Here is a 24,521-nt window from a genome sequence, read left to right as displayed (position 1 = left end):
GCAACAGATTATCGTTCCTCACTTATTAAGAAGTGGACCAGTATCAGTGTGCACCCTTATATCACAAGGAACAGAGTACACAGAGATATATCTTGATAAGGATTGTCAGAGGCCCATCTGAGAAATTACAAAACAAGTTCACATCTTTTCCCCAAGAGCTATCACTCAAAAATATACAACAGAATCCGTCCAGTCTGAAATGGGTGGGATTTTTCCTACAGGCTTTTCCCTGTTAAATCCCAAACTGGTAGTCCTCTCCATGTTACAGATATTGCAACACAAGAAATGAAATAGTTTATTGTTGCCTAATATAACTTGTTGAAGCATGCATAGTTCCTCCTTCAAAATAAACTTTCAAAGTGCTTCACACTATATAATCCCACCATCAGTGAAAAGCCCGGCTGCTCTAGCCATCACAAGAGTCCTGAGCTCGAAATATGTACCTGAATTATCCAGTTCCTGGAATTCAAAGAGCTACTATAGGGCATATAATTGAAACTGAGCTATTAGCCACAACTAAAAACTGAGCTGACCTCACCTAAATAAGAGTGCTGAAGTGAAAATATACACCAGGTTAATCGAGCTCATCAAACAGTTCGTGATAACAAACTGTAGTAAGGAGCGACCCGGCTCAATAATAATCAAAACTCTAAAAAATACAATTTTGATACCAATAGCTACATTAAAAGAATCACATTTTAATGCTGATTTCAAATATATACATTTCATCAAGTTTAGTCTTACCTATCAAAATTTACGAGGCTGATAAAATTTGCCTTATTTTAGAAAATAGGGGAAAACACCCCCTAAATGTCATAGAATCTTAATGAAAATTACACCATCAGATTCAGCGTCAGAAAAACCCTATTGTAGAAGTTTCAAGCTCCTACCTACAAAAATGCGGAATTTTGGATTTTTTGTTAGAAGGCAGATCACGGATGCGTGTTTGTATGTTTGTTTTTCTTTCCAGGGGTGATCGTATCGACCCAGTGGTCCTAGAATGTTGGGAGAGGGCTCATTCTAACGGAAATGAAAAGTTCTAGAGCCCTTTTTAAGTGGCCACAAAAATTGGAGGGTACCTAGGCTCCCACGCTAATTATTTTCCCAAAGTCAACGGATCAAAATTCTGAGATAGCCATTTTATTCAGCGTAGTCGAAAAACCTTATAACTATGTCTTTGGAGACGACTTTCTCCCCCACGGTCCCCGTGGGAGAGGGGCTACAAGTTAAAAACTGACCAGTGCTTACATATAGTAATGGCTATTGGGAAGTGTACAGACGTTTTCAGGGGGATTTTCATGGGGGAAGAAAATTTCCATGAATGGAACGCAAGATTTTCTAGCATTTAAAAAAAAAACAATGAAAAAATAAATATGAAAAAGTTTTTTCAACTGGAAGTAAAGAACAGCATTAAAACTTAAAACGAACAGAAATTATTACACATATGAGTGGCTCACCTCTTCTTAATACCTTGTTCTTTACGCTAAAGTATTTTTAGGAGTTTCAACTATTTATTCTACGGCTTTTGTGATTCAGCGGTCATTCTTAATGAATTGAGACAAAATTTAAGCTTTAGTGTAAAGAGCGAGGTACTCACGAGGGGGTGAATCCCTCATATATGTAATAAAAACATGAAAATACAAAATGTTGTTACATAAGCTAATTTATAAGTTACGTATATCTTTTGCTAATAAAAAGATTCGTAAAAAATTAAAATTTCTAGTTGCCTTTTTAAGTAACCAAAAAATCGGAGGGCAACTAGGCTTCATCCCCCGCTCCCTTTTTTCTCAAAATCTTTCGATCAAAACTATGAGAAAGCCATTTAGCCAAAAAAATAAATAAACAAATTTTGTTTTAATTATTCCTCTGCGGAGAGCCAAAATCAAAACATGCATTGATTCATAAACGTTCAAAAATTAAATTAAAAAAAAAGTTTTTAACGGAAAGTAAGGAGCGACATTAAAACTTAAAACGAACAGAAATTATTTCGTATATGAAAGGGGATGCTTCCTCATCAACGCCCCGCTCTTTACACTAAAGTTTTTTAATGTTTTAAAAAGTAGAGTTAAGAGAAAGTCAAACTTTAGCGTAAACAGCGGGGCGTTGATGAGGAAGCATTCCCTTTCATATACGTAGTAATTTCTATTCGTTTCAAGTTTTAATGTCGCTCCATACCTTCCATTAAAAAAACTTGTTTTTTTTTATTTAATTATATTCAAAGAGCCATTTCAAGACAGAAAACTAGCAGCCCCCTGAAATGGTCCCACGCACATCATATAAAGAGATAGAAGGAAAAGGGCTAAAGATTCTTGACCAAAAAGCCAGTTTGTCTCCTAATAGAAGAAGGCTACTAAAACAGGGCAAAGCAAAAGGACTAAATACTCTTGACGAAAAAGCCATAGAATTATATTTCTTGGATGTCTTGATTAAATACATTTTGTCTGTGTACTTCCAATAGCCTAAGTGCAAAACAGCAAATAAATGGCAGGATAAGAAATTTATGATTTGGAAACACTGGACAGGAGCTGAAACAGATGGATCGTGCCAACTCTGGAATCTTCCCATCACTAAGGCAATGCTGCTGTTCGTTATGTAGGAACGCTGACAACCTGACAACTTATGCTGACAACGCTGACAGCTTATGCTGACAACCAAAATATTGAAAACATATATGTAAGAAAAACAAGTCTCAAATGTAAATTCTTAATCCATCAGCTCAATTCTGAAGCAAGAATAAAAACGTTCTGCTTTCAAGGGTTGAAGCGTGCGGAACGTATTTTAAAAGTGGGCAAATGAAAGATTTCAGGTAAGTCATCACACGGGTTTTTACAGTGAACACATGGCGATTAATTTGTGGTTTTCTCAACTTAATCATAATACCCCTGAAAAGGCGAAGTTTTTAAAATCAGAAGTTTTGAAAATACAGAATATCAAAAGATAATCGCTTTTTGTTTAAATTTTATTTCCTTGCTATTCATTATAAATGAAAACGATACCAAGAAATTAATTTCATCTGCAAGTTACATCGATCAATCCTAATTTAAGCTACCATTTATGACTTCTTCGTTTTTATGGCACTTGGTATTAACCAAGTGACACATAGCAATCGCAAATTCTGTCGGTCTTTCGGTCTGTCTGTCAGTCTGTCGGTCCGGGTTTTGCTACTTTAGGCACTTCCAGGTAAGCTAGGACGATGAAATTTAGCAGGCGTATCAGGGACCAGACTGGATTAAATTAAAAATAGTCTTTTTCCCGATTTGCCCGTTAATTCGGAAAAATAGAAAAAAATGAGGTATTTTTAATTTACGAACAGTTGATCAGATCTTAATGAAACTTGATGTTTAGAAGGATATCGTGTCTCAGAGGTGTTATTTTAAATCCCGATCGGATCTGGTGACATTATGGGGGAATTGGGAGGGGAAACCTAAAATCCTTGAAAACACTTAGAGTGTAGGGATCGGGATGAAACTTAGTGAGAAAAATAAGCACAAGTCCTAGATACGTGATTGACATAACCGGAACGGATCCATTTTCTTTGGGGTAGTTGGGGGGGGGGGTTAATTCTAAAAATTGGAAAAATGAGGTATTTTTAACTTACAAATGGGTGATTGGATCTCAATGAAATTTGATATTTAGAAGGATATCGTGTCTTAAAGCTTTATTTTAAATTCCGACTGGATCTTGTGACATTGGGGGGAGTTTGGGGTAGGGGAACTGATAATCATGGAAAACGCTTAGATTGGAGGGATCGGAATGAAACTTGGTGGGAAAAATAAGGAGAAGTCTTACATACGTGATTTACATAATTGGAACAGATCCGCTCTATTGGGGGGGGGGGGGGTAATTCTGAAAAATTAGAAAAATGACGTATCTTTAAATTACGAAGAAGTGATCGAATCTTCATGAAACTTCATATTTAGAAGGACCTCGTAACTCAGATCTCTTATTTTAAATCTCAACCGGATCCAGCGTCATTGGGGAGGGGACCAGAAACCTTGGAAAATACTTAAAGCGGAGAGATCAGGATGAAACTGGATGGGAAGAATAAAAATTTGTCTAAGATACGTGACTGACATAACCGGACCCGATTTACTCTCTTTGGTGGAGTTGGGGGGGGGGATATTTGTAACTTACAAAAAGGTGACCAGATCTTAATAAAATTTGATATTTAGAAGGATCTTGTGCTTTAAAACTTTAATTTTAAATTCCGACCAAATCCTGTGACATTAGGAGGAGTTGGAGGGGAAAACCGGAATTCTTGGAAAAGGGGAAAATTGGGGTATTTTTATCTTACGAATAGGCGATCGGATCTTAATGAAATTTGATATTTAGAAGGAATTCATGTTTTAGAGCTCTTATTTCAAATCCCGACCAGATCTTTTGACATTGCGGGGAGTTGGAATGGGAAAACTTGGAAAACACTTGGAGTGGAGGAATCGGGATGAAGCTTGGTGGATAGAATAAGCAGATGTCCTTGATACGTGATTGACGTAACCGTACCGGATTTGCTCTCTTTCTGGGAGTTGGGGGGAGGGGTTCAGTGATTTGGGGATTTTGGTGCTTCTGGACGTGCTAGGACGATGAAAATTGGTAGGCTTGTCAAGGAGCTGCACAAGTTGACTTGATAAAGTCATTTTTCCAGATTTGACCATCTGGGGGGTTAAAGGGAGAGGAAAAATTAGAAAAAATAGATATTTATAACTCACGAGTGGGTGATTGGATCTTAATGAATTTTGATATTTAGAAGGACATCATTACTCAAAGCTCTTATTTTAAATCCTGACCAGCATTTAGCCTCTGATTTTCCTTTTAAATCAATCGATTGATTCTTGGAATTTTGTTAGAGCTCATACCATATGAGCCCTTGGCTCTTAGCTCTTCTTGCCTCGTCACAAGTGCCATATGAGCTCTTAGCTCTTGTTTTCATTTGTTTGCGAAGGTTATACCCGGGGTATCTTTAAGTATAATAATTTAGGAACCTGGGGGAAAGGATATGCGCAAAAAATAATTGTTGTATAAATTTGTAGAATCAAATACAATTGTTGTTCAAAACTGATTAATATACAATATCATTGAATTGACAAACATCAACAAATAATATAAATATACAAAACAATGGATACAATACCAATACAGTTGGCTAATATACATATATATTACAATTGTTGTAAATTATATAAATAAAATGAGCATAAATATTGCATTTTTACCGGGGCATAATGAATTATTAAAATAATTTAAAAATTTAAAGAAAGAATATTGCAGGTTTAAGTTATATCCCCGTATTCAGTATATCTAAGCTGTAAAAAATGTTAGCTAAGTAGATGACACACAGGTGCTTTGTTTCTTATACTATTGCTTATAATTAATACAATACTTTGTTTATTTATGTAATTTGAAAAAATTGTATAAATATGTATAAAAATTTTCATATGTTTCCGAGGGCTATACCCAGGGCACCCTTCGAGTTTCTTGTTACCAATTTTTATGCACGGATGCTTTTTTCTCCTCAACAGAAGCAGGTTGGACTTTATTTTCTGAAAGCCAGAATTTAGAATATTGACAAGGAAGAATTGCGGTAGAAACTTCTATTCCCCGACTGTTAAAGTGTGGTTCTTGAGTTCTAATGTCGTTTCAAGTTGTAATGTCACTCAATTTTAATTTATTAGTATCCCTCTCTCAACCATCCACTCTTTAAATTGTTTAATTCCATTTCATAATGACTAATAGTAATAATTTATTTGAGCCCTCTATACATACAAAAATGCAATTAGAGGAGTATGGAGAAGGAATAAAACATAATAAAAAAACTTATCATTACAAACACTAAAAATACACTAACAATGACTCACAAACGATTAATAATCCCCGACAGAAAATCTACTGACTCTGATCGCTGTCTGAATAGGCTTTCTAAAGCATCCATCTTATCAAATATCTCAAGAACTCCGTAACGTTTGGAGATATGACTGTTACGATACCAAAAAGGAACACGAAGAAAATAATTACAAAATTTGAAAAAGACAGGCCGCATTTGTTGACGTTCTGATGAGGCAAAAAACTACCATGCTGTCTAAACTCGAATAATTTTTCTCTTTTTGTTGGTAACTTTTGCCGTTATATTTTTAACGTTTTTCTTTCAAAACACAATTGATATGATAGATCATAATACATCATAAAAGGTTTAGGACCAATTACTTTGTATTTGTTACACCCTACTTGGCAGTTTAGCCAGGACAGAATATTGGTCTTGCGGCCCAAAATGAAGAAATCAGAACTTTATAGTGAAACAATTTTATTATTTAGAATAGGGACTAAGAATAGTGATCTTCATTCGAATTCAAAAATATAACTTAATCGAGTTTCACCTACTTCCCGCAACTGAACAAACCATGATATCAGTGGGGTAAGAGAATACGGAATTGTAACGATAGCATTTTATGAACATGTTCTTTTATCTGATCATTGAAGAAACACGAAGACTACTAGGGGGGGGGGGGGCTGCAAATTTCATTGAAAAAAAGGAACTAATGATTTTAAATTATTAAAAACATTTTGAGAATTTACTTAAATAATCTATATTTCTATTACATTTTATTTTAAAACAAAAATTGAAAACAGCTGTGGACTATGACCCCAAAACCAGAGAATTATATAATAGCGTGCGTCCAAACCAAATGGTTCAACTAAAAGGTAAGCTACACTGTTGTATTTATAATCGAAGAAGTTGAAGGTCTTCCTCTGCAACTAAAATACGATGCATATATAATACGATATCCTAATATATATAAACATTGGAGAAATTTCAGGAAAAAACAGCAGGTTAACAAACAAGATCATCAGAAACTAGATCTACGTTGCATGGGCAATATGAAGTGTTGCGGCAACCTTTGTTCGGCTTTTCTGAGTAAAATGTTGCAAGAGCAATACTTTGGTTTTGTTTCCTCGCTTTGATTAAACGCTGAAGGAGTTAATCTGTAAGGATCTTAAAATAAATACTAGGTATACCAACTCATAAAAGTTGTAAACCCCTCACTGCAACTAGCAAAAGTGGCAAAGCCTTCATTGCTGAAGAGGATTGTTCCCTAACAGCCGATTATTACTTAAAAGTCCCCTGCTTGTCTCACCACTGGAACCAAATTGGTCTTACCATCAAATGCACCAGACATAAATTACTTATTTGTTGTTGCCTTGCAAAATGGCCGTCTTGTTAGTGGCTAAAAGCAAATCCGCCTTATCATTTTGTTTTGTTTCAATTAATATATCAATAAATTGAGTAAATGCATCCGGGATACGACGTAAAAGTCTAATGCGACAGCCACTGACGGAGACTCATTTTTCATTATACTGTTAAGTATTCTTTAAGAAAACATTTTCCTTTGGAGAGACAACTCTAGAAAATCATCATTTAAAATTAACAATTTTTCCTAAGTCACTAGATTCCGTGGGATTTCTGTTTTTCATATCCACTCATTTTTAATCTTGACACTCTCACTATCAATTATAGACTAACTAAAAATCTTGCTAGTAACAAACTTACTCCTTTTTATAGGCTGACTCAGATCGTTGTCTCCAATATATTTCACTGATGCATTTCATTGGTACTGTAATCCTTGTAAATGAATTATATTCCTTTTTGCTGCAAAGCATGACTGTTCTTCCGACTTGAATTTTCTTAATGATAATACATATCTTGCAAACATCTTGTCCCTTTTTAGGGTTAGCCGGAGCCCTTTGTTATTTCTACTGCAGCATTAGGCATGCTAGGTTTCATTTTACGGTTGTTAGCGCTTTAAATATCGAATAGAGTAAAACCACCTATTACTAAGGTATCCTCGATGTTGACACACATAATTCTTCTTCAATACTGGCTCGTCCCGCAGATAATCATAAATCAATGACTTCTATTTTTCGATGTCGCAGGTATAGTTATAGTGAATTCCTTAGCAACTATGGTGATGATCCTCGATTGAACGACTTTCTGGTTGAAAATACCCTTTCTTACCCTTTAGCATAAATTTGAGCACCCTAAGAAAAAAATGCTTTAAAAATGTTTGTGATTTTGTCTGTTAATAAAACTAGTTTGTACAAAAAACTCTACGTGCTTTAGATTTCTTCTTCTACGTATAGGTAATCGTCGGAAACAATAAGTGGTGGCAGCTCGTCAGGATTCAACTTGTATTCATCTTGGTAAGCAAAGATAGGTTCACATTATCTACAATATAATCTAACTTCATTTTTATTATATATCCCTGCAAAGTCAATACTACTATTCTGATTCCTATTATCAAATTAACGTGTTTCGATTCACATATTTGAAACAACGTGAGAATAAAATATTGTTACTCGAAAATTACACTAGGAGCGGTGGACTTTCATTGATACCTCTTAGAAAAATCTCTTAAGATTCATCATTCCTGTTTCGATTTCCCATGTAAAATTTCTGGAAGCTTGTATTTCTTTGTACTTCACCGCAAGATTAAGATAGAGATGCCATTCGATAGCGAAGACTGTGTTCTTGAAAATGTCTATTTCAAACTTTTTGTATTTAATTTGTGACCGTTTGGATTGTACTTATATCACAAGATATAAATTTCTATGGAATTCTTTTAGAAGTAAATAAAAACCAAAAAACAATAATTCTTATAGAAATAAAACATATGCTCTTTTTTAACCCTGATGTTATGTTAATTGTATTTCGAGTATTATGTACAGGTTATTTCTGGGGATTCTTCTTATTTATTTATTTTAGTATATAAATAATTATAACCAGCAAAGTTATATGTCGGCACGCTACTCTAACTCTAGTTAATTCTCCAGACTCTGTTTAACCCGGTTACATAAGAATGATATTGATCACTTCCTAATTTGTGTTTGTGTATTCATTTAGAAAAAAATTACGTGTGGTAATTTTACGTTTGTGCTATAAGGGTTTAAATTTTTCTCGCTGTAAAGTTGATTGATAAATGTTATAGTAGAATTTAGATATGATGCTAGCAATAATTTGGTTAGTTTGATTATTGAGTCAATGTAGGTTGTCCATTTTACTTCTATTTTTACGCATATGAAATTATAATTTTACGCATCATATTGATCATTATCAAAGTTGTAATCAAATGTCATTCCGAAGAGTCCATCTAAGCCCCAAGTTAGACCTATTTCTGTTGACGCCGTGTGGAATACAATTTTGTAACTGAAATCGAAGCCTATTGATTTAAAAGGGATTAATAAGATACCGCGTTTTTTTCTAGGTGATTGTTTTTATTTATTTATTTTTATATCTTTCTTTTTGTAATTCCTTACTCAATTTTAGTCTTGCTATTTATAATGGGCTAAAAAAAATTATTATTAAGCACCCTCCAATTTTCTGGTCAATTAAAAGGAGTATTAAGGTTTTAAATTTTTGTTCAAATGAACCCTATTTGATCTTTTTGGACCATTGGTCCTATGCAATCAACCCTGGGAAGAAAAATAAAATAAACACGCATCCGTGATCTTTTTTGTGGCAAAACAATTCCATATTTTCGCAGATGGAAGCTTGAAATCTATGCAGGATCAGGTTCTGGTTTTCTAATACGCTGAATCCGATGTTGCGAATTTCAAAAGGACTTCTTGATTTTTCACAAGTGTTTCCCCTTTTTCAGGAATCAGTTGAATTTTCTCAGGCTAATAATTTTTGATGAATATCAATAAATCGTATTTATTTGAAATGAGCATAAGTCGACTTTTTAATGTATCTATTTATATCAAAATGTCATTTTAGTTTTGATTAATATTTAACCGAGCCCCTACTTACTTACAGTTCGTTAGAACAAGCTCTAACCGTTTTCCAGCAGCGCACATTTCCACCTAGTGTTTTAATGGTCATCAATTGAAAAAACGATGGGACAGTCTTTTGGCTATTTCTTTGAATTATAAAGTCGCCATGGATCTAAAATTCTCTATTAGCTGTCTTTTATTTATTTATTACAACCATTGATGTTTATCAGCTGGTATTGATTATTATTTGTGGTATCAGTGAATTATATTTGCTTGTTTTGTTTTTTTAATATTTTCTCCTTATTTTATGATTCGACACAGGAAGTACAATATACACTTTTTTGCTTCCAATTTGCTATTTAGTGTTACTGCTACTACTAATAACTCACTGCAGCACCAAGCCGCCTGAGGCCAACACAGCTATGCACGCTCCTACTCCAACCTAATCTATTTAAAGCCTCCGTCTTTACACCCTACCAGGAAGTTCCCATTTCCTTTAAATCTTTATTTATGACATCCTCCTAACCCAGACAAGGACGACCTGCTTTCCGTGTAGCCCCAGACGGTTAGCTAAAAAGGACGATCTTCGGTAATCTGTCATCCTTCATTCGTAGAACGTGGTCTAGCCATCTCAACCTTTCTTTCATTATAGCCCTAGAAAGCGGGATTGAACAATATTTTCATCTGTTTTTCAGAGCGCCCATGCTTCAGAGCCATATTTGACCACTGTCATCACTGTAGCTTCCAATATTCTAATCTTGGTTTGTAGAATTATCTTTCTATTCTTCTAAACTTTTTTTAACTGTGAAAAAACACCCTGAGCCTTAGTTATTCTACTTTTAATATCTTCACTGCTCCCACTGCTATTTAATAGACATGAAAAATATTCCATGAGAGGGAGCAGGAATATTATACAATTTATATAAACTTCAGAAATAAATTTATATCTTTTTAACTTGTCTCCCAATAGTCATCTAGTCTAATAGTCATTAATAGTCAAATAGTCATCGGTTCCAATTCTAACAGCCATTTGATGTTTGTCTTATCAAAAGCTGTCAGGAAACAAACATTTTCAACAATACCTATCCTTCCCTTTCTTTCTCTATTTACTTATTGTAATTTTTTACTTAATTCTTATTAGTGTTTTACGAGTATTCGTATTCTTCCCCCTTTTCAGGACGTAAAGCCTTTATGGATTAGTGAATTATTTTGCGTTGATGATATTTGTAGTTTTTTACTTGAAAATATATTTAATATTATTCTAAAATTTGAGAAACAGACGTAGAATCTGTTTTAGTTACTTTCCATTGGCCATTTAGTAGACAAGAAAAATCTGCCTATGAGTACTGGAAGGGGGGGAGTATTGGAACATGTGTAAATTTCCGAGAGGAAATTGTAAGTTTAAGAGAAAAAAATTCTCTTGCTGTTATCTATCTAAAGACCACTGACAACAATAAAAAAAAGTAACTTAAGTTTTTTGTACAGATTCTTTTTATCATACATTCTGATCAGATTAACCCGTCGGGTTGTTTTCCCGTCGGTAAAAACATGAAATTTTCTTGTTGTGCCTTTAGCTAAGGTTTAGCTAAGAATGATTTTCATTGGTTGATTTAGACCCGCCTTACATTTTAATTGACCAATAGGGAAAATGGGGTGAAATTTTAAAAAGTTTGATCAGCACTTCCTAGCGGAATTTATTAGTCTTGTGCAAGAGGAATTAAATACCTTAATATGACGAAAATTTACCTCTAATAACATCAACTGTAATAATAACAAGAAATAACCGACTGCAAAAATATGTCTCACTTTTTATTCAGGTTTGTCTAACAGAGCAATAGAAACGATGCCTTTTTACTAATTCTCCTCAGAAACCTCTCTTAAAATAAGTTGAATTCACATCTTCTAACAGCCCTCCATCCCTGAAAGGTCTTACTGGGGTTCCCACATTTCTTTAATTCGTAGTTTTTTTTTGCTTTTTTTATCGTATATCAGGTTTTTTCACGTTTTGTTTCTCTGTTTGTTTATTTTTAATTGATTTTCAGTGATTACATGATTTTATAATTCTTTTTATTGATAAAGTTTGTATTTACAAAAATCTCTGGTCTTTAGATTTATTGCTCTAGAATGAATCTTCAATATGTAATCATTTACGCAATAATAATAATAATAATTTATTTATAATCCACTGCACAAAACAATGTGAGGATACTGGAGTAAAAAGAGAGAAAACAGATTAAACGCCAGAAAAGAAAATAACTTCATTTGAAGACAAAACACATAAATACAACAAAATCTACTGAACAAACGGATGAGGACAAAGGTACAAGGTACAATATAATAAGTACAACAAAATTAACAATGAAAAAGGCCAACAGAGCAAACGGGTGAGCCAGTGATATGGGGTAAGTCATTGTTATGCTTGTGCCGATAACTTATCATGAAGCTCTTGTAGTTTTGAAGTTTTATCGGGAGCTTTGTTTTTTGGGACTGTTTTCCGATTTCGATACGATAAGGGTAGATAAGACAGGGATTTACAATATTTATAGTAGCATCTGCGTAGTTTACATAAGTCACTATTTTTCAGTAGAATGAAGGTCCCAGAACGATAAAGTACAGAGGGATCGCAAAAAACTGAATGCAAAGTAACCAGAGCCTTTCGATTATAATTAAACTGATTTGACAAAATCTAAGAGTATCCAAACCTGACTTTTTTTTTAACAAGCTTCAAAGATTGCAGACTGGTGAAAGGACAAATATTTTTACAAATTGTTAAACCAGACCACCGAAAATTTTCAATAGAAGGAATGGATGTATTTGTGTTGCGAGAGCAACATTTTGGTTTTGTCCCGTTTTTTTTTGTTTTTTTTTCCTATGCCGCCGATCTCAGCTCATTCCTGGAAACTGGAAAGGGCCTAACCTGTGCGGGTTTTACGGAAAGTGTGAACCTCAGGCCAGATTGATGAATGTGACACTACATTTTGGAAAGCCCCGCAGAACTCTTGCCCGGGGCCAAAAAAGATGGTTTTTGCTTGTCCACGTGCCAGAGACTATGGTGTCCAAAGTGAAGTGGAGTTATATAGCCTATGTCAGAGAGGAGTATCTGAAGTTGTGCAGCAAAGCTTTTGTTTTATCAAACCATGTTTCTGCTTTCGAGTGGAAGCTCCGTTCTAGCAGTCAAGCAGGCAGGTATCACTTTTAAATTGAAGATGGACTAAAATCAATAAGTGTAGTAAAAACGTGGCATTTTCCCATGGGTCCGAAAGTGCTACCATCTATTGTTTCTACCCATTTCTGTTCGTGATTTCAGCTGAGTTTATCATTTGGTTTTTCGGACTTGGAATTGCGGTAGAGAAATGGTATCAGATGCGCCTAATAAACTTTAAAAGTTCTCTCATTGCTAAGGAAAGTGGAGCTTATCCTTTGCTTCTTTCTAAGTGGTGATGTTAGAAAGTTGGCCTAAGGCAAAAAAAACTTTTGAACTAAGACGGATAGAATTTTTTTTCGACGGCAATCGATAGCTCTTGATGAGCTGATCAAAGTATATGACATTAATTTTTTGGTACGAAAATTCCTTCTTGAGGTATACTAGTTTGTAAGTTTCAAGAGGTAGACAACTTCAGTAGTAAGGTACCCATTGAAATGAAATCTAGGCCGATTAAAATAGTGAAACATATAGAGGACTTGTAAGCAACAGTCGGCTGTTAGGTGATAATCACCTTCGGCAATGAGGGGTTAGCAACTTTTGCTAGTTGGTGTATCTATTATTTGTTTCCAGTGTAGTTGATGGTAAAACCAATTTGGTTCCAGTGGTAAGACATGTAGGGGACTTGTAAGTAATAATCTGCTGTTAGGCTACAGTCAACTTCAGCGATGAGGGGTTTGCAACTATGCTAGTTGGTGTACCCATTTATTTGTTTCCATTGATCTTGATGGCTATCACGGGAGAGGGACTTATAAGTAAGAATCGGTTCACTTTGGGCGAGAAAAGGCTGTTAGCTCATAATCATCTTTGGCAATGAGGGATTTGCCACTTTTGCTAGTTGGTGTACCCATTTATTTGTTTCTTGTGAACTTGATGTCTATCACGGGAGAGGGACTTGTAAGTAAGAATTTTTTCACTTTGGGCTAGAAATTTGTGTAAATTGGTGCACATTGTATTCGATCTCTTTAAATATGATAGAATTAAGTGTTTACACAACGGGTACAAACGATAACGTAAAAAACGAGGTAGTTTCATAATAATTAGTGTCACCTATGGTATTTTAAACCTGAAAAGTTACGGATAGCTTTATAATACCAACTAGATTACATTAGATATTGTTCCAAGTTTTCATCCGTCACGATGTATACGATCGAAAAGGATAAAGTTCAACTGGCTGCAAAGTCAATTTAGTCCCTTCTTTTAATATTATTTTGTAGTTGTTGCTTTTTCAATGCTGAGGAATAGTCTTTGGTCATGTGGTTACTAATTGCGTTCTTCTTTGAACATACCGGTTTAAAAACTTCGATAGGCTGACAATTTCATCATTTAAACGATAGCGAAGAAGCAATTACAAACGAGAATATAAAACAATGAGTTAGATTCGTAATAATTAATCAATGTCATCTATGGTATTTTGATCCTGAAAAGTTAGGGATAGCCAGATAATACCAATTAGATTATATAAGATAATGTTTCCGAGTTTTCATCCGTTACTATGTTTACGATTGAAAAGGATAAAGTTCAACTGGCTGCAAAGTCAATTTAGTCCCTTCTTTCGATACTATTTTGTTGTTGTTTTTACAACGCTGAGGAATAGCCTTTGATCATGTGATTTCTGATCGATATTGAAGATAGAAGACCAGTATTGTTCTCGCAACACTTTAGTCGGCAAAGCCGGACAAAGGTTGCCGCAACACTTCAAGTTGCCCGTGCAACGTAGGCCTAGTTTTAATTTGAAGAGGAGTATTTGGCAGGGTACCGTGAAAACAAATATACTCGCATTTTCAAAGATTCAGATTTAGTCCAATGTCAAACCTTTTTTAGCTCTTTGAACTGTGCGGGACAGGGAAGATTTATCTCTACTAATAATGAGTTTCCGTACGCAATATATGACACGTCAGTAAACCCTATGAAATACCTACGAGAGATCTTGGCAATTATCCCAGCAATAAACATCTTGAAAATATAAGGGGACAACATTCTGCCTTGACGTAATGGACTGCAATGTATTCTTGCATGAGAGTCCCATTTAGTTTTAAACTTAAGTGTTCTTGACTGTACCAACATCTCAGAACAAAGATAATAGAAATATTTACGCCATTTATAGAAAGAGAATATAAAGTTTGACATTGAACAATACTATCGAACGCCTTGGAAACATCTAACGAACGAAATGAACTTGCTCATTTCGTTGAGAGGCTTGACGTAGAACATTCGCGAGTACCCTGTGGACGTGTGCACAACACATTCCTTCCTTGGACCCAAACTGATTTTCTCCGTAAAATTTGCTCTTATTGACTGACAGAGGTAAAAAATATTCCAAAATCTTGCTTAGCGTACTCGTGACTGTAATGGGGCGATAAGAGGAACAAGTAGAAGCATCCTTTTCGCGTTTCAATATTGATGTAACAGTTCCAGAGAGGAAATTGTTAGGAACTATGGAGCTAACCAAACACACTTGAAATAATAACTTCATATGAAACAACAGTTCCTTGGAATCAGGCCAAAAATTTTTAACAGAATACAATGTATATCACATGATTTTGATTTCAGCCGCTTCACAGACTTAATTATAAGGTCATACGAAATAGGTAAGACATTTTGCTGTGACAGGTTACGACATAAACAAATGTTTAGTAACTTACCATATATCGAATGCAAAGAATAATTTAACTTCGTGAATATTTGGGAGTAGTGTTACAGTCATCGAGACGAAGAAATATTACATTGACTATTGTATTCGTCAAACTTGAAACTATTTGAAACGTTTTTCTAATCTTTCGTATTCTTAGGGAAATTTTTCCCACAAAGACGGGTTTTTCCAAGACACTTTTTTATAAGCAATCGTCGACTGCTTAATATCAAACCCTTTTCCCGAAGGAAGTCTGCCAAACGCTACCCAAATTCGACGCCAAAGCTTTGCTTTGTATCTTATTGGTTTAAGCTCTGGGTGGATATTCCACACTGGTTGCCAAGTATTAATGTGAAATCGATCACAAGGCACCGCCAAATCTTCAGCTTGCTTCAAACAAGAATTTGAAGTAAGAAATTTAAAAATTTTCAAATCAAGTATTTTATTCGGTCACAGGGTGCTGAGTTGATAAAGAGAATGAGGATTGCAAGCAGTACCTGAGACAAGATTCACCCCTATCGAACGCTTGAGATGACTGAACCGCTCAGTCAGGTCGCCGTCGTCAGTCAGAACATCAAACAATTGTTCATCATATAAAGCCATCAATTGTTCATTCCTCACAATTTTATAAGAGAAACCATAGTAGTAAATCCAACAAAAAGAAAAGAAAAAAAATGAGAAAGGAAGAAGAGAAAAGATTAAAACGTGAAAGTTAAATGTAATTTCAGTTAACCTATAAATATTTTATGGTCTGTTGCAACTTTGCATTCAAGTACCGTGTGCTACTTTTTTTTATTAAATAAAAAACAATTTTTTTTAGCTGAATTGTAAGGAGCAACTCAAACCTTAAACGAAGAGAAATTATTCCACTTATTAAAGGGGGTGCACCCTCCTTAATACCCTGTTCTTTAATAATAATAATAATTATTATTTATTCATGCCCTCTATACATCCATGGATGTACACAGAGGAGTATAGAAAATAAATGAAAAGAAAACAGAAAAAAATAAAATCCCACTTCTAAAGAAAAGGACGACAACAAGTAGCTGATAATACTCATAATCACTTATAAATATATAATAAATAGCTTATGATAGCTGATTAGTTCATAACACTAAAAACACTTAAAAATATGACACAAAAACACTCGTGGTACATAACGCATAAATATCTTTTATATATTTATAAAAGCTATTAAATATTTATTATATATTAAATATATATTAAATAATATCAAATAATAAATAATATCTATTAAATATTTTTTATATATTTATTAAAGCTATAGAGACAAAACTATTTTTCCATTAAACAAGACAATTAAGGAAAATTGATTCTATTATCTCTAGATAGTCTAAGAAATCGGTCGTATTGATGATGTGTTTTAACAGTAACATCGAATATTCCAAATGTTTGTATATTATACCTGTTTTTGAACCATGGTAGATTTCCACTGAAATGTTGACAAAACTGGGAAAAGTACTCGTGGATGCACTTTTTATCACTTTTACTCACAAACTTCAAAAATGGAACCATGAAATATACATGAGGTGCAAACACCGACTTTTAAATTATAGCAAGTGTTTGTTTATCAAAACAATCTTTCACCGTGACTTGCAGGCCATAAGTTTTCCAAAGTTTTTCCAATACAGACGATAACACCAACTCCGCGTAGCTTTAATTGAAGAACCAAAAGACAACATTAATGGAATCGTTATTAAAAATATTCAGAAATCAAATCCTAATTGAATGATGCTGGAAATCATCATTATTGTTTGCCACTAAGAATTCCGTTTTACTAGGTTCAGTCTCATATTTTACCTCCTATAGATGTGAGTTAGACTACACTATTTAGAAGACCCAACTGATGGTCCCCTATATCACATTTTGAGAATGAAAATGAGAGTAAATATTTTCAAATGATTTACTAATAACAGAACAAAGTATTATAGGTGTATATTTATTATATATATTTTAAATATATTTATTATTTTATTATGTAATATTTGTATCATGTACTATGAACAATGTAAAGAATAAACTTGTATTCTTGCGTATACAAGCTACTTTACCTTCTTCCATCAAAGAAAAGACGTAATTATTGGGACATGTGGGTTACTATTATCAAACAGTTCGTGGTAACGAACTGTAGTAAGGAGCGACCCGGCTCAATAGTAAACGAAACTCTAAAAAACGGAATATATATATAAATATATAAGTTTCATCAAATTTAGTCTTTGTCATCAAAAGTTACGAGCCTGAAAATTTTTGCCTTATTTTAGAAAATAGGGGAAAACTCCCCTAAAAGTCACAAAATCTTAACGAAAATCACACCATCGCATTCGGCGTATCAGAGAACCCTATAGCAAAGTTTTCAAGCTCCTATCTACAAAAATGTGGAATTTCGTATTTCTTGCCAGAAGACAAATCACGGGTGCGTGTTTATTTGTGTTTTTTTTCCCCAGAGGTCATCGTATCGATTAAGTGGTCCTAGAATGTCGCAAGATGGCTCATTCTAACGGAAATTGAAAGTCCTAGTGCCCTTCTTAAGTGACCAAAAAAATCGGAGGGCACCTAGGCCCCCTCCCACGCTCATTTTTTCTCCAAAGTCAACAAATCAAAATTTTTAGATAGCCATTTTGTTCCGAATAGTCAAAAACCATAATAACTATGTCTTTGGGAATGACTTACTCCCCCACAGTCCCTGGGGGAGGGGCTGCAAGTTACAAACTTCGACCAGTGTTCACATGTAATAATGGTTATTGGGAAGTGTACAGTCGTTTTCAGGGAATTTTTTTGTTTGTTTTGGGGGTGGGGTTGAGGGGAGGGGACTATGTGGGAGGATCTTTCCTTGGAGAAATATTTCAGGGGGGAACAAAAATTCTATGAGAAGGGCGCAGGATTTTCTAAAATTACTATAAAAAAAACAATGAAATAATGAACATGGAAAAGTTTTTTCAATTGAAAGTAAAGAGTAGCATTAAAACTTAAAACGAACAGAGATTATTACGCATATGAGGGGTTCTAAAAATACTTTAGCATAAAGAGCGAGGTATTTAGGAGGAGATAAATATCTCGCTCTTTATGCTATAGTATTTTTAGTAATTTAAACTATTTATTTTATGGCCTTTCTGATTCAGGGGTCATTCTTAAGGAATTGGGACAAAACTTACGATTTAGTGTAAAGAACGAGGTATTAACGAGGGTAAAAAACCCCTCATATACATAATAAAAATTAAAGAATATAAAAGTTTGTTACGTAAGTTAATTCTTAAGTTACGTAAATTTTTTACTAGTAAAAAAATTCGGTAAAATTTAAAATTTATAGTTGCCTTTTTATGCAACCGAAAAATTGCATGGCAACTAGGCCTCCTTCCCCATCCCTTATTTCTCAAAATCGTCTGATCAAAACTAAGAGAAAGCCATTTAGCCAAAAAAGGAATTAATGTGCAAATTTCATTTTAATAATTTATGTGTGGAGAGCCAAAATCAAACATGCATTAATTCAAAAATGTTCAGAAATTGCATAAAAAACTAGTATTTTTAACTGAAAGTAAGGAGCGACATTAAAACTTAAAAGGAACAGAAATTACTCCGTATATGAAATGGGTTGTCCCCTCTGCAATCCCTCGCTCTTTACGCTCTTTGCCACAATTCTGCTTTTTAAAACAATTAAAAGCTTTAGCGTAAAGAGCGAGGAATTGCGGAGGGGACAACCCATTTCATATACGGATTAATTTCTGTTCCTTTTAAGTTTTAATGTCGCTCCTTACTTTCAGTTAAAAAAATTTGTTTTTTTTTAAATGTAATTTGATATAATAGCGTAAGAGGCTCTAGTTATTTATAGCACCCCACATAAGGTGCATACATAATACGTATAATACATATAATATAATAATACATAATATAATAATACATATAATAATAAATATAATCTATATAAATAAAAATATTTATATATTTTTTGTGTGTTTGTTTGTGTGTTGACTGACGTCATGTTTGTCGACTGACGTTATTATAAAGATTGAGCATTGTTCCGTCATGAAGTTGTTTGTCAACTGACGTCATGTTTTGTCAACTGACGAAATTACAGACCGGGACACCGGGACACAAATGACGAACGGGACACTGGGACACAGGGAATATAAATGACGCCTAGGACACTCAAAGAGAAATTACACACTGGGACACCGTGACACAAATAACGACTGGGACACAGGGAATATAAATGACGACCGGGACACAGGGAAACAACTACAACGGGGACGCCAGGGGGCACAGGGGGGATACATAAATGACGACTTGGACACAGGGAATGTTCGATTAGCAATGACCATCAACAAAGCTCAAGGGCAATCATTAGAATAATGAGGTATAGATCTGAATACGGATTGTTTTTCCAATGGACAATTATATGTTGCATGTTCAAGAGTCGGTAAACCTGACAATCTATTTATATGCACAGACAATGGGACAGTGAAGATTGTTGTATATTCGCAAGTTTTACGTAGTTAAAAACATATATATATCTATCTATATTCACAGGTGGAACACAGGGACACAACTACACTGGCGCGTAACTAATATGCCGCGAAAAAATCCAAATAAGCAAAAAACCTAAAAATGAAAAAAACTTATAAAAAGTAAAAAAATAGAAAAGGTAAAAAACTAAAACGAAAAAAGCTAAACAAACTAAAAAAGCTGCAAAACAAAAAAAGAAAAACTAAAAAAGAAACTATATCTATATACATATAAAAATAAGTTGCATGTATGCATGTTTGTTTGTTTGTGGGTTTGCATATGGCGTCATTATAAGTATATATGGCTTTGTATATGACGTCATTATAAGATGACACTACAGACCGGGACACCGGGACACAAATTGCGACCGGGACACAGGGAATATAAATGAAGACCGGGACACTCAAAGAGAAATTACAGACCGGGACACTCAAAGAGAAATTACAGACCGGGACACCGGGACACAAATGACGACCGGGACACTGGGACACAGGGAATATAAATGACGACCGGGACACTCAAAGAGAAATTATAGACTTGGACACCGGGACACAAATGACGAGTGGGACACAGGGAATATAAATGACGACCGGGACACAGGGACACAGCTACAACGGGGACGCCAGGAGGCACAGAGGGATATATAAATGACGACGGGGACACAGGGAATGTTCGATTAGCAATCACCATCAACAAAGCTCAAGGGCAATCATTAGAATAATGAGGTATGGATCTGAATACGGATTGTTTTTCCCAACACTCAATTCAGTTGATGGTGGGCTGGACGAAAACACTGAAGTAAGTTGTACATACCATTGTTCTAGTGGGATTTGGTCTGATAAATCATCCGATGACTGTATTAATTTATTAACCTCATTATAAAGTAGCATTGGATTATTCCTAATCTTGGTCGATATATCTTGTACTTGTTGTTTCTTCCAAGTTGCCACTACCTTTATATATATATTTTTTTATGCTGATTTAGCTATATCTGGAAGAGGTGGCCATTTCTCGGTCGGTCACATTGATCCCAAATATTATACCATAGCCGATGTTTCTGTTTTGGTTCACCCAACCCTGGTTTGGTCCACCCAACCAGGAACCGCAACGGAAGCCGCGACTTTAATAGCATGAAATATTTAAGAATAATACATATCTTATTCCAACTAGTGAAATTTTTGAGACAGTGACAGAAGGTGAAAAGGAATTCCAATTCTACTGAGAATATCGTTTAATATGCACTGATATAAGCTTACGTCTATCCTATCACAAAGCTGTTCCTGAAACCATTTTGGACTGCAACTCATTTGACAAAAACATTTAAGACAACTGACACTTCAAGGTGAGAATGATCACTAATCAAAATTTCATCTGTTACTTTAACAAGAGACTTTTTTTTTAACGATTCAAGATCTGAAATTATAAAGTCCAAATTTGCCACGCTACCTGAATTACCATCATAAAATAATTTTTGATATTCGTTACCACAGTTAGATCTTTCGGAGGTGATTGTAACAAGATCTAGAACACGGTACACAAGGATTAGTAGTGTCAGTGTTATAATGGCCACAAAACAAGATGGCTTTACCAGATGCTCGTAGTTTATGAGGAATTTTTGAGAAACTTATACATACTTTAGCAAGACCTTCGTTTGATTCTTCGTTTCTATAATTAGTAGGCATATAAACTGCAAGAATAATGGTATGGCCTAGATCAATCGCAATAAAAGTATGATCGGCTTCAAGTAAAACACACCTAAGGTACTTATTTACTCTAATTATAATGCCGCCAGGGGATCGACCTCCTCTCATTTTCACAGGACAGATGAAGAACTCGTGCTCACAAGAAACTTCCTACTGATTACTACTAACTGCACTTAACTGGTGCTCTACTGCACACACCATTTTGAATTACTTGAATATTTCGGCTATAAATCATCAACTAATCTCTTGCTCCATTTAGGTTCTGAAAATAAAGTTTTGCACAATCAGGTTTGGTACAAAGGTCCATACCTGCAGAAAGGGGGGGGGGTCAGCCTCAAACTTAAGCGCTCCAAGCAGAGGCAGGCATATGGCTCTTCAACACGGCACAGGAGAAGCTGTTGCCTCTATGCTTTCCAGTACAATTTGCGCCTTTCACATTGGAGGCTGAATATGCATTATCGCATATTTTTTTAATCAATTTGTTGAATCTTCATCATGCTGACTAGAGATGAGGCTACGGGTGCTCTTAACAAGAGAAAAATAAAGAATGCAACAGAATATAGAGAAATGGAGGGGATCAAGATTAAAAGAATAAAAAGATGGAGAATTTTGCAAATGACGTTTTATTTCTTTAAAAAAAGCTAACGAATCTAAATTGGTATATTCTCTATCTAATAAATTATTCTCTAATACTAAGAAATTTCACTGTTTAAAAGAGTTTCTTTTAGAAAAAATCTCTTTTTGAATTTTATGTTCTCTGAAAAAGGCTCATTAGATAGCCTTTGACATAAATCTTAGGTATATTTTGACATCTTCAATCGAAATTCTTATTTTCTAAATAATACCAAAGCTTTCAGAGGGACGTTATTACAGTTATGAAGTGTATATAAAGTAACATCATTTCTTATGAAAACGTCATGGCCGGATAATAATCCTTACGTCATCATTTATATAAAAGAAGTGGATCAATTGATGGCGGCTATTGTAAAAAAAAAAACATTGTTACGAATAAGATGTCTATCACAAATTATTTTACTCCTAAGAAAAGGCGTTTCTTATGTCCACAAGAGTGTCAAGTCCTTAGACGAGAGGATGTTAGACTACAGACGTTTACTAGTAGTTGGAAGGCTAATTTTATTGACATCAGAGAATTAGCTGAAGCTGGATTCTTTTATACTGGCCTTGGTGATCAAGTACAATGTGCTTTTTGTGGGGGAGTGATATATCATTTTGAGGAAGGAGATGTACCTATGGAAGAACATAGAAGACATTTTGAAAGATGCTGCTTTGTGCAGGGATTTGAACCTTTAAGTTTACCTCCTGCATTCGCTGATATATCGATGGGTCTTTTCATACATCAGGGTGGCTCTTTCCTACATATTCAATCCATAATACAGCAACAAGTCATTAAAAATGACCTTGCCAACTTTAAAATTTATGCCCATTGTGGCCCCAAGCATCCTGGTAAAAGTACTTTTGAAGCTAGGTTAAAAACTTTTGCTAATTGGAATTACAGTGACCGGATGGATCCCAGCAAACTTGCCGAAGCTGGATTTTTCTATTTGGGAGTATCAGATAAAGTGAAATGTTTTTATTGTGATAATAATCTGGACCACTGGGAGGTAACAGATGACCCTTGGGTTGAACATGCACGGTGGTTTAGTGACTGTGTGTTTTTAACTCATTCAAAGGGAAATACATTTAAAAAGGAAGTCAAAGATTCTTTTAAAAGGAAAGCAGAGACCGAAAACACTGAAAGTCGAAGAAGGCTAGAGAAAAAACTGAAGACAGAAATACCAAATAAGCCAAAAAGAATGAACGTAGACATGTCTGAGGAAGTAATTGAAGAACGATATAAGTGTAGAGTATGTCTGGACAAGCGAGTCGAAGTCATATATTTGCCATGTGGCCATCTTGTGTCTTGTTCCATCTGTACTTCAGTTTTAGCAAACTGCCCGCTCTGTCGTCAGGTTATTAGTTACACGGCGAAAGTATTTCTTCCCTAAATCAAAATTTGGGTGCAACTGGTTAAATTATAAACATGGTACAATCGGGGATGCTTGATTTGGATTTAGTTTCCCAGTGTTGAGACTGGACGCTTTTTGGGTATGTAGTGGGTTGCTCCAGCAAACCCTTCAGAGGTTGGCATCTCCTTATACAGGGGTTAAGGGTAGAAGGTTTCATAAAGAGCCGACTTCCATCCCTTCCGGGGTCATCACTACCTTTGATTAGTTTAACCATCTCTTCTTCCGTCGTTTGTGTATCCGAGACCCACTTAAACTCTAGCGTCATTCCTATTGAGGTCAATATTTCTGGATATACTATGCTAAGACTGGATTGCAAATCACATAAGCTTGAGTTTTGGTGAAGGTGAATTCAGATTGGAAGGAAAAGCGAGATCATGGGTGTGAATGTGAATCAACCGAACAAATTGTATGTTATCGGTTTAGTTTATAATTTCCTAAAGATAAAAATCCTTTTTTTTTCTATAATGTATGTGGATAATTGCTTGGAATTTCTAAAAATATAATTCCCAAAATCAGGTATAATCATACATGGGTAAGTGAAATTTCCCCTCTATATTCTCTAAGAATTTCTACCTTCAAACCTCTAGCTTTGATGTTAAATTAGCACTAGGGGTATTAGTAGGCGCAATAGTAGCAGTAGTAGTGTCGTATTAGTAGATTAAATAAAAACAACTAGT

General features: G+C 34.8%; 1 protein-coding gene across 1 annotated transcript; it reads left to right on the top strand.

The window, feature by feature from the left end:
- The first annotated feature begins 22,829 nt into the window (after nt 1-22,829).
- Nucleotides 22,830-24,521, top strand: LOC136027837 (E3 ubiquitin-protein ligase XIAP-like). The gene has a single exon (XM_065705255.1). It carries the CDS (start codon nt 22,831-22,833, stop codon nt 23,821-23,823), a length of 993 nt encoding a protein of 330 aa, XP_065561327.1. The 5' UTR covers nt 22,830; the 3' UTR covers nt 23,824-24,521.

The sequence above is a fragment of the Artemia franciscana genome, chromosome 6 (genome assembly GCF_032884065.1).
Source record: "Artemia franciscana chromosome 6, ASM3288406v1, whole genome shotgun sequence".
In the NCBI taxonomy this organism is placed as follows: Eukaryota; Metazoa; Arthropoda; class Branchiopoda; order Anostraca; family Artemiidae; genus Artemia; species Artemia franciscana.
This window is presented reverse-complemented; position numbering and strand designations above follow the sequence as displayed.